At 37.4% G+C, this 12,290-nt stretch overlaps 1 protein-coding gene across 6 annotated transcripts in view; it reads right to left on the bottom strand.

Moving 5' to 3' along the window:
* FAM53A (family with sequence similarity 53 member A) overlaps nt 1-12,290 on the bottom strand; it is a 70,274-nt gene that overhangs the window by 43,464 nt on the left and 14,520 nt on the right. For 3 of the 6 annotated variants that reach the window (XM_042807793.1, XM_032987323.2, XM_032987324.2), the window contains exons 2-3: nt 9,943-10,109; nt 6,328-6,574 (exon numbers count right to left, since the gene is read on the bottom strand). In XM_042807793.1, coding sequence (XP_042663727.1) covers nt 6,328-6,405 — 78 coding nt within the window. In that variant the 5' untranslated portion in view covers nt 6,406-6,574; nt 9,943-10,109. The remainder of the gene's footprint in view (nt 1-6,327; nt 6,575-9,942; nt 10,110-12,290) is intronic. The other 3 variants (XM_032987322.2, XM_032987321.1, XM_032987325.2) reach the window with 1 other exon arrangement.

Below are 12,290 nucleotides of genomic sequence, written 5' to 3'. Positions count from 1 at the left end.
TCAGACAAAAAACAGAGCTTGCTACTCAGCCTCCTGAAAAAGAGTTATAAATGGCTTAAGGCTTCATCAGACCCCAAGGGCCATTATTTATTCCCCCATCACTGCCTCAGGATAGATGGGAAGATTGCTTTAAAAGAGCAACACACTTTATGTGAACATTGTTTTTTGTGTATAGCCAAAGAAGATAGCATTATACATACACTTCCTTTCTAGATACAAAGTCAATTTTTAAACAAACATCCTTGGGGTACAAAGCTTTTCCTTCTTGCTGTATAGCAACACAGAGTGCTAGTGACAACTTCATATCCTTGAGCTCACGTGTAAGATACAAATACTAAGCTATATTAATACTCCCTTGGTGTTATTGTTTTAAAGGTAGGAAATAATGGAACTGATGAAAGGACAGGACAGTAACCAGATTTTTTTTTTTTAATCAACATTTGCATATGAGACAAGCCATTTGATTTGTATTTTACATTTGCATCCATAAATGCATTTATAACTTCTTTTTAAAGAAGGTTACTTTAAGTAAACAGCAGAACCCCAAGTTTGAATCTCTATCCAATGTGCAGTTAATTAGCCCTATTCAAACCATCTTAAGTCTGCAACTTGACAGCAAGAGCAGCAAGTCACTTTACTAGTTTGCTTTTCATGACTGCAGTTGCTAGTTATATAGTATACACATTTAAAAAGCTATTATCAATCATTTAAACAGCTACCGAAGTGTAATATAGAACACAAGGACACATTAAAATAACAGCAAGTTACATTTTCAGCTGTCCCTGAAGAAATACAAATTAAAGAGACCTAAAGATAAGGTTTTTCAGCAAATTCCTCCCTCTCCAGTTTTCCTTAAGTGAAAGGCAATACCAACTTATTCAACTATCAGGTAGTAGTAAAGGAAAATATGATTTTGGAACAGAATTTCATGTCAAAAAGTCTTAAAGCGAATGTATCTTGAACCTCATGGAAAAAGGCATTAAGAATGACTTAAATATCCTTAATTATTATGTTATGATTAAAAGACTATTTACACAGGCCAAGATCTTGGATTCTTAGAAGGAACAGAACCTCAAGGACAATCTCATGTGACAATTATTATATGGATATTTAGTTTTCACAAATAGTTCTCAGCCCAATGCATCTTTAACAAGGTTCTCTTCACAAATGCCTGAGTTAATTATCTGCACTTTAACCACCTTAACAAGCTATGTCCATCAGGTAGAGGCTAAGCTATCAGATCTTTGACAGCTGCAAAGCATTTAAAGCATTTTTCAAGAGGGGATGGAGAAAGTGGGATCACACACACAGACTATCTATACTACAGAGAATGAGTGCAATTTTCTCTAACACAGACGGTAACCCCATCCTCAGAGCTATTTCTGATCAGCTTCGCATAGAACTGAGCACTGACTTCACTATAAAACAGACATATTACAACTACAGCTTGTTCTCCTGAGTGATCATTTATAGAGAATCCTGTGAAGTTACAAAAGTAGTGCTAAATCTTTGGAGATTCCGACCAAAAACCCTCTCTAAGAATGTCACACATGACAACATATTCAGAGGAGACAGCAAACGGCACTATTTCCAATAATAGCTGAAGGGGTGACTAAGGGGAGAATAAGTAAAGAATCTCCTTTATGATATATATACTCGGCTTTCTACAACTGAGACTATAAATACTTGGAAATGCTATCTGATAGTGTATTTTAATGATGTCTGGAAGTCCAAACTTGAGTAGACTATCAGGCTGTAAATTGTTTACAGGAGGGAGGATCTTTTCATATATACAGCACATGGAAGAAGTCCCACTAGATATTACTGTAACAGGGAACTGAACCAGTTTATCCTGAGTTGTCTATGCTCTACCCTCCCCCATTCATTTCCTTTGTGCTATGATCTACCTGAAGCTTCCTGAATGAAGAGGGGCTTTTTTGATTATGCTCAAGAAGAGATTGCAATTGCTAAGAGCCTTGACAGGGAAGTCTGCTACCCTCTGTGTGAAGGAAATCTTCCTTAGAATAAGGCCAAATTATTCAACAAGGTCATTTTCCTGAAGAAGGAACTCACAAGGTCATGCACATCCATCTTCCAACTACTGCTTTTCAAATAGATGTTAAAAAAACCACCAAGATTTGATGCCTCGAGAACTTTCCAGGAAAACATACACACACTAAGATAGACACACAAAACAATGAAGCTACAAGTTTCAGCTAAGGCTGGAACTGTTTGCTTCATGAAAGAAAGTGGATCTATTTGGAAATGCTTGTTCAAAAGTAGAACCTAGTTATTGTTCTGAAATATTGAAGTGCTTGTTCAGAAGTAGAATATAGGTACTATGCTCAAAAGGAAAGCAATTGCATGGTATGACATTTAGGACAGCACTGCAAGTTTCAATTGGTTTACTGAGTCTTAGCAGCTGTTCTTCCATTAAAATATTCACTTTAAAAGACACCTAGTCTTGAACCGAGTAAATGGAAGAGGCATGCAAGTGAGACTGACAACAAATTATATCACTAATTTAAAAAGTGTTCTTTGTTAGCAAAACCCCAACAGTAACAAAAATAAATTCTGGCTATTCTTCTACATACACTCCAATCTACTAAATTAAGAACTTCAGTCTGTGCCATCTTCCTCATTCTCAGAATGACTTCTTGATCTTCATAATTTTAAAATTAATTTAATTTCAAGGCATCTTCTCCAGTTTCCAAGTATATTGGAGTTCCTCTATTTATCAGCATTCTTCCCAAATCACAGGAAAGCCAGACTTTATTATCCAAGTACTAATTTAACCTATACCATAGAGATGTGAATTTCGTTGTTTGAATAGGCCATTCCAGACCTCCATCTCTCTTCTAAATATGACTAGATAGGAGGTAGTGACGAGAAGCATTTGACCTTTTCTCAGAATGTGAAGTAGTGATTAAGTCAAGGCACATTTTAGACTCAGCCCTCAAGTTTTTCAACTGGTGACTTTCCATCCAAGCAAGTCACACCAATTAAGTCTTTCAACACAAGTCAGCTTCATAAAAATTAAAAGTAATAATGAAAACCCACATGCACAGAAGGGGTTTATAGTAGAGTTTCTTCCTTCCACAAATGCTTGTCTGGAGATGCACACATGTGCTTCTTCTACACCACACCTTAAAGTTTTGCATCTTGCACGCTTACTTTACAAACCAGTACTAGCTACTACACAAATACCATAAAAGTACAAGCTTAGCTAAAACATACAGAAAAACCCTCAAGGCTCTTAAGATTCAAGAGATCTATGCTCAAGGAAATAGAGACCAATGATTTAATGATGATGTCAACTTATGAAAGCCATTATATGCTTGCAGAACACCCCACTATTGTGAAGAAGAGTCAACCAACCAGGGATACTATTCTACCATGTAAGCCCCAAGTGCCAAGCTGAGATAAAAGCTTGGAACAACCTTCCTGCTTCAGCAGGAAACCAAATCGTTTGTTTGGTTGTGTTTTTTGGTTTGTTTTTGTTTTTTGTTTTTTTTTTGTTTGTTTGGTTTTGTGTGGGTTTTTTTTGTTTGTTTTTGGTTTTTTGTTTTTTTTTTTGTTTTTTTTTTCCTGAAGGCAGGTGCAGCACAAGACTGTACAAAACTGAGCATGCATTGGCCAATTAAATTACACTATCTTGAAAAATTAGCATGTTGTTTAACAGAGCAGTAAAAGAAGCTACAGCCAGAATTTTACAACATACTCGGGCAACAGGTAAAGAAAAGTATTTGGTCATCATACAGCTTACACAAACAAAAAAGTGTACTATGTCCTACATACAGTCTTTGTGCCCAACTTGGCTAGCTGGAAGGTAAGCAGTTTTGAAGGAGCTACTCTTTCTTTCTTTTATAACCCTCATTTACAAGCTGCATTACAGAATAGCTTTTCTTCAGGTATTTTACCTACTTGTGCCAAGATGAGCACTTGTGCGCATGCACTGTGGAAAGTATTATGAAACTGATAAGGGTTAACATTAACCCAGGCAAGAAGGGTTAGTCTTAATCCTCAATCAGCTCACAAGATGATTCACCACATGGTCCCACAGAACTTTGTGTCAGCACAAGTAATGAAAGGTACAAGCAAGACCATTTCGGAATTGCTCTAAATTGCTGTTGCTATTAGAAGAAACTACAGCTTTAACCTGAACTTCTTGCCAAAAAGTCTATAAATGTTCTAGATCTGATTCAAGACCCCTACTAGCAGCCTTTTTCCCTTAGTGAAGTTTAGCAGTTGTCTTTACTAGTGGAAAAAAGCGTACTTATCTTAGGTTCATGTTTTAATCAAGAAGCTACCATTTGCTCCCATGAATTCTTTTTAGCAGACAGCAATCTAGTTGCACACTTCTATTTACACTTGCTTCTCCATCAAGTGTACTTGCTTCAAGCCATCAGTGTGTACAAACAGAACCTGTTCCTGGTCTCACAATCCATTTTCTGCAAGAACTAAAACATTTACAAAACCAGCTATTTGATAGATTAAAGGGGGAGAGGAGCATGAAAAGGGTGAGGATGAAACCACTGATGAGACAACATCGGCCATTTTCCATTCCACTCATTCTTTTCCATGCCTTGTTGCAAGTACAGATAAGGACAGGAAAAAAGAACAGCCAACCTACAATAAATACATCAGAACATGCCAACACACTGCTGTACAGATTCCATGAAGTGTAAAAGCAGTAACACATCCTTCTCTGCTCTTACAAGTCCGGTCCAAAACCTACAGTGCCTATCAGTAAAAGGACAGCTCAGTTTCCAAATTTATGCAAACTTCAGTGCCTCAAAACCTAGAACTTACAATACTCCATTGCAAGTTTAGAAGCAAGCACTGCTACTGGTTACAGGTCATTGGCTCACACCTCGGTTGAGTTTAGTGACAAGTGATGAATTTACTAGTTCAAGAATATAGCAGATTCTCCTACAAGCTGCTATCAAGTGCTTCATGAAGCTAGCTGACATACATGCAAGCTGAGTAAGCACTTTAAGAGTTAACATCATTCCAAGACCTTTTATCTGCCTTTCAAGAATAGCACATACTTAAGGTGAAGACTGTAAAAACAAGCAAGTTATCAGAAGAACTCCAAACAGACATGTTAGTTTTAAAATTAAAACCACTTGATTAATGTCTACTATCAGACATCCTTACTGGACAAAGGATCATGCACTTCACATATGAGAATTGCAGGTGCTTGTGCACAAACTCCCTGATTCAGGATATGCTTCACCTGGTTTGGGCTTGTGGAATAAATAACCAAGCAGTTCATCTACTTAAGTACAAGTTACAACAGAGGCAGAAACTTACTGCTAAAGTAACTGGACATGCTTCATGTTCAATGCTTGCATTATTTACTCTAAAAAAATAAAATGACAGAACTGGAGTCGAACGTTAAGTTCATTTTGACACTTAGTCAAATTAATTTTTTTTGGTGTCCCACTGGTACCCTAAAGTTTGATCTACAGAAGGGTGCCATTGTAGTTAAGTCAGTGAAACAAGACCAGTGCATTACATGAAGAATATGGTCTCAGGGTTTTCGGGTGGGCACCCAGAATTCCCAAAATTCACAGGAGACTATTTTGCACTACTCCCCCTGGAGTAGTTGGTATCTTATTTCACAAGTGAGATGGTAAAGATAACAGATTCCTTTGTTTCTGAATAGCATGCTTGAACAACACCATGGACCCACAGACTAAACCGGCAGAAAATAACCCGGTAAATATTATAAAACTTTTCAGAGCATCAGGCATCTGACACACTGATAAAGAAAGGATCTACTAGCATCAACAACAGTTTGGTAGTCAGTAACCTGACTTTCAGTTCAATATTATTTACCTGATGACCTGTTCTCCTTCTGCCCAGTGCTGATAGTTACCTATATGGTGGTCACTGTTTTTTCTAAGTAAATACTGTTGTCAGATATCAAGCACTTTGCTATATGAAGTGAAGAAAACTTCACCACATATTAGTTCTTGTGGTTTTCAGTAGGGATAAAGGAATCCTGAGAAGTTTTGGTAATTCTTTTCAGTTATTAGAACACTTTTTCTGAAGATAACAGGTTTTTTTGGTAATTATCTAAAACAAAGCTGTAAGGTTAAAATAAAAAGATCATTAAACTAAGAAGGTATCACTTCAAGAAGGACCATACATTAAGGTTTCATTTTTACCTCTTACAACTCTCGTCCACCTTGCAAAGCAGTTCTAACTTAAATGGCTGAATTCTGGCTGATCTACATGCTTGAATTTGTTATATAGTTTTGAGTTACTTTTAATCTACTTTGCATTTCACATTTACATGTTATTTTGGTAGTTCCTTACCAGGTTAATATTGTATGTTTTACACCTCAGATCATCCAAGCTCTGGTTCTGCAGCTTTTCTGTTATTAGTGTTACCATGGTAGTTGTTCCTTTTCCACTGCTCACACAGAAGTGTTGGAGGCTCTTCGGTCTCTTGTTTCAATACTCATTAGCCATTTCTGTTTTGGTTTAAAGTCTTGAGATTTATGCTTCCATCTTATTGCCACAGTTTATCTCCAAATGCTGTCAGTGTAACATATCTGATTTTCTGTAAAATTGGGGCAGAAAAAGGAAGAGTCAGAAAAATTCTTGTGTACATCATAATTAATGTAATAACAGCACTCGTTTGGACCATTAATTCATGCCAAGTATACCATTCTGACCAATGCTATTGCCTGGCATTTCAGATTATATGTCTCTAACCATGAAAGGATACTGCTATTATTTCATTGATTACAACTTCAGACAGGAGATGAGACTCATACCTAGTAAAGATCGGGATATTATTTGGCCATTTCCTACCATTAAACTGATTCTACCCAGGATTTTTATCCAAGGCAGAAAAAAAAGACTTAATTTTTTCCTCATTTGAGCTACTACTGAAGTCTCAGCCAGGTATACTAGAACAGCATACGAAACATAGATAGCCTCCATACTGCTCTGTACATTTAAAAGTACTTGTCATTTTAATACATTTTACCATATTATTTTACTACTAGACCCTTCTTAAAGGAAGGGTAGAACAGCGGGTAGCTCAAATGCTCTATTCCTTTCCAAGCCCTCAGCTACTTTAAAATCCTGTGTCGTTTCTGTTTTAAAGGTTATATAATTGCTACCTGTCAGCAAACACCAGATCTTAAGCTTATAAACAGGACAGATTACCATACACGTAAAAGCGTCACTGGCAAAAGCTTACACATCTTTGTTCCGCAAGCAGTCATCTAAATCAAAAGCACTAGGTTCACCAGCTGCCTCTATCTTAAACATCCTCTATGTAATTTCTTGCCCTCTCTCTTCCATCATCATCAGTAACCCTTAATTGCTGCAATATCATTCCTTACTGTCTTTCAAGTCTTTATTATCTGGTTATTTTTACCACAGCAAATGGACCTCTGTACTTTCCTCAACTCCACATCATTCTTCCAGTTATGAAGAAGAACTAGAACAAAACCACAGGACTTCAGCTTCTTCATTTTCCTTCTTCTATCAAGTCTTTCAGGCTCACCACAGTTCTCAAATCCACTTCCAGTTTCCAAAACCAAGTCTACATTAGTATTAATTCTAATTTCTTCACACTACCTTCAGTGAACTTTTCTTTCCATAACTTTGCCTTACTGTGTTAACAAAAACATCTTTCCTCAACTCATGCTGATGATCCATTAATGACATGCATTAATCATTCTTGTTTATGATTTAAGTTGGTCGAGCATGTTCAGTAACTTCTTATGGAATTAAAAAAGGGAAGAGTTCCACACAGGTATTTCCAATTTTAAACAAAGCAACATGAGCCCTGAGGAAGGAATACTGCTGCTGGTTTACTTCCATTTGCTAGGTTTTAAAGTCTATGATAAAAAAAAAGCATACAATAATTTTAAATCAATGTTTTCATGAAATATTGCCTCTTTTCCACACTGCTACTTATCAGCTGTTTAAGTAAGTAACTGGTAATAGCAAGGAAAAAAAAGCAGCCACTTGAGTCCATGACCCATGCTAAACTTATCTGAAACTAAGATATTAATACTATTAACGGTAATGTTAGATTATCTTTTAAACCTGTTGCCTTTGAGCATATCCTCAAATATGCTTTTCATATGCTAACCATGCACTATTTCACCTTCATAGAAGTCTGCTACATAACAGCCTCCCTTAGCCTGAGAGCTGTCCCACAATCTTAATTTCCTCCCACCCTTTAGCTGCTTCCTCACATCTACTTTTATTTGCTATACAATATGATGCTTACAAGTGCTCCTCAACCATAAATAATGCTACCCAGGTATCTGGAAATTCCACCGGTCTGGTTTTTACTGAATGTGTCCTGTCTTTCAGGAAAGCACCCAACAATTTTAAATATTTACCTCATCTTGTTCTGAAATTACAGCAAGTCAAATATCAAAACCACTCAAGTTCATACACTCACTGGTAAAAGCTGCACATACCCTTTTCAATGTAAGCATCTGTCAAAGCAAAGTGCGGTTCATTAAATGCCATACAAGTTTAAGGGCAAGTGTGTGAACAGCAGTATTAAGAGTAGCACTATCAAACAGTGTAATGTCCCTTTACACCTGATGAAGTTGAGACTAGATCTTTCGACCTTGCTGGTCCAATACAAGGCACCAGCCCAGGCATATGCTGTGGACATCAGTACTAACTGTTCTACGCTACAGATCTGTTCCTACTGGGCAGTCCTTCTTGCTAATGATGACAATGTTTAAGTGGAAAAATTGTTACCGTCATCATGCTTCTACCAATGAAAGCCACTCTAGGTTGCAGTCTGATATACCTCAACTGCCATCACAACTACCAACATATTTTCTTCTCAGCTATTTGTTGCCCACAGCAGTATGCCAGCACAAGTGGTTTTGCTACTACACAGAGAACTAGATCAAGGAGTGTTTACAGTTGGATAAAAACAAAATGCTTCTTTTTGTTTCTGGGAAAAGTTGTTGCCCAGTCTGGTTTGCTGTGAACTGAACACAAATGCTTGTGTGGAGCACACTGTGGAATGCTGACACTGCTTACAGAGGTATCTATCCAACTATAGCATTAGGGAAAAAAAAAAAAAAAAAGGCCATACACAAAAGCCAGTTGACATTAGCATTTCCCACACTCATCCAGGCAGATTTTCCTATAATCAGGAATAGGATGTCCCCTTGCAAACCATGGTTTGAACATGTTTTGCTCCCAATTATCCTCTTCCAAGTTGACTAGTCAAACTCACCAGCCTTGAAGTGATCTGAAATCTCTCCCACAGCCTCAACACCTTAACTCAAAATGACCAAAGTCCTGCTTCGCTCTAGTTGAGCTAGTTATACTCTACCAGGAATTGCTTCCCTCATCTTTGTTAATTAATATTGGCTGTTAGCAGACAAGAGATTCTGAAGAGTCATTCTAGCTTCACCATGTTGTTGTCATTTTAAAACTTCATCAATATATATTTTCAAACCTAACAAGATTTTGGCCCTCAATACCTCCTATAAGGAAGTTCCTTACACTACAGAAACTCCTCATGGTATTTTCACATTTTGGGGGGTTTTTTTGTTTGTTTCAAGATCCTCTGCTGTGGTATGTATTTAATGTACACACAGAGATAATAAGCTGTTTATGTACTTTTTCCACCATGCTCTCATTCCGGAGCTGGTTAAAGGCAGCTAACTTTCTTTTTCAGTCTCTCCTTATCATGCCCTTCATGCTTATCAGGTTGAATCCCTCTCAAACTGCTCAGCACTTCAAACTAATTGGATTTTCAGTAATAAGAACCATTTGACCACCCTTGTTATAGCAACATGGATCCTGCTGAATTTGTATTTCTTCAGCTGCCTCACAGCATAGATTTTAGCACAATCAAGTCCTGCCTACTATGGCGAGCACATGCCCTGCTTTCGATACAACCTGTAAGCATACCCCAAAGATACACACCTCTGCTGTCACCAAGTCTCTACAAGTAGCAGCTGAGCCAGGTGTGCAAGTTCAAACACCGAGATCCTCCAAGCCTTGAGGTAATAACAGCCCTTGGAGCTCCAAGTTGGATGAAGTCCTACAAGATTATGGCCATCTTTTCCTTAGCACACCATCCTTTATGGAGCCTGATTAGGTAGAAGAGTGAGAAAGCTGAGCCATCCAAGATAAACATGCATAACAAAAGATGTTAGTCTCTGTCCTGGGAGAGACTTAATCTTACTACGATCTCCTTAAGCTGAGGGATAGAGGTGAGATATGGGGGAAAGAAAAGCTATTTTTATTGCTGAAAGGTAGACTAATGAAAAGGAATAAAACAAATGGAATATAAAAAAAAAATCAAACTACAAACGCAGGCCAAAGCTAACATTCCTCACAACTGGAGAATGAGCTGTGATTGAATCAATATCGCCATTATCCCTGATTTAAAGTTCTGTTCTATGACACATTCCACAATCTGAGAAAAGTAAAGATTTATTTTTCTATCTCTGTAGTACTACAACAGACGAAATGTTTTATTTCTTTAAAAATTTAGCCACAAGTAGTAATGACTTGTAAAATCTCTGCCGAATTTAAGGACAGAGATAGAAGAAAAGAAGTGCTCATGTCACATATTCTGTATCTTCTCTGTGACATCACTGGGGTCTTTTTTGGGGAAGACTACTAAAAATGTGGATTACCCAACCCCCCAGTCAATTAAAAGATGTCAGAGGCTCATCTAATTTGACAACCTACTTTCAAAGAGATGAAGAGTCTTGATGAAGAACATAAAGCCAATTCAAAAATCTCTTCTTGGCTCTAAGAAAGTAAGGCAGCCAGACTCATTTCCAACCCACTCCTCCTCCTCTGCATCCTGCAGGACAAAATGTTCCAGCAACAGCTCATCTTGCTAGGAAAATTTACATTTGTTTGAAACTCTTCTAACAATTTCTCCTCTGTCTCTGGAAGTTCCATCTTGGATAGAGAAGAAAAGATCCAAGATTTTTAGATGACTTCCCCATAACACAAATGTAGGTGTTTCTTGATGATTGCAATTCCTTTTTTTTTTCTACCTATGGGACTAAAATTACCCAGTGAGAACACAGAAGGTCATTCCCTCTTTTCTGCTCCTTCACATTATTTCCTACTCTTTGCCCAGAGAGCTGCACGGAACCCTTATTACCAACAATCCCATAAAGACATACTTAGCCAGCTCCCAGCAGAAGAAAAGGATTAGCTAGAGTCAAAATTCCAATTCGGATAAGTAGGTCCTTTAAAATATTATCTCTGCTTCAGCAAGCCAAAGCAGCTAATCACCCCACCAGTACTAACTCCAGATCTAGATGATTTTGCTACTAGACTCTAGATGAAAGATGTAATTTTTTGCCTCTTGGCACTTTCCACAGCACCCGAGAAGCATTTCAGAATTTAAGCAACACACAAAACTGATCAAGTTTTAACAGAGCATTGTCTGTCCTGTCCCAGTTATGCTTGAAGCAAGACTAAGCTAGAAGACAAGCTTTTTAGAAACTGCTAAACTAATACTTTATAGCATCTGAAAAAAGCTATGTAATATTTAGATTCTTGCAATGCAAAATTCCAGCTTCCAAATGGAAAGAACATTCTACTCCTAAAACTACACATTATTTACCACAGTGCTAAGAAGTTCACAGGGAGGCTAAGCATTCCTTGTAACATAAGTCTATTAATAACTTTTAGCCCAGAAAGGTTCTCGATAGCAGGCATTTAAAGAGAATTATTTGGACTCTATTCTTTTCAGCACTAATCTGCAGAGAGGTTATTCTGCAACATTCCAAAATTCCACATCAAGTCTTAAAGTTTTAATTAGAAAGTTTCCTGCAGCTATAGAATTATCCATCAGTGTTTTGGGGGATGGATACTAGAGAAGGACGCCACAGTTACCTGCATGTTATTCTTTTGGGATCCTCTGAATGCATAGTTAACTAGCACCCCTCTATTTTTCCGTGGAGAACCTCAGAAAGTTTAAAAACAGTTTATTAGAACAGTTTCTGACCAAAAGGAACAAAGAAAGAGTAGAGTTTATAGCCCTAGTTTGTATTCTGCATAAATTGTTTCACAACCACCTAGTAAATCCCGTTTAAATAGCAGTTCCTCTCTCTTAAGAGTTCAGATACAACAAAATAAAGTAAGGCTCAACAAATGTCTACACATGCTAGAACTTTAAGCCAAAGAAGTTAACTCCAACATTTGCAATTCATAGTTTCTTTCAAAGATTAAATAGATATTCCTGGAGCTACAGAATCTCTTAGCTTTCTCCATGCAGTGCTTTCATAAACCACTTTTTATTA

The sequence above is a fragment of the Tyto alba genome, unplaced genomic scaffold (genome assembly GCF_018691265.1).
Source record: "Tyto alba isolate M040663 unplaced genomic scaffold, T.alba_DEE_v4.0 Super-Scaffold_6, whole genome shotgun sequence".
Classification (NCBI taxonomy): Eukaryota; Metazoa; Chordata; class Aves; order Strigiformes; family Tytonidae; genus Tyto; species Tyto alba.
This window is presented reverse-complemented; position numbering and strand designations above follow the sequence as displayed.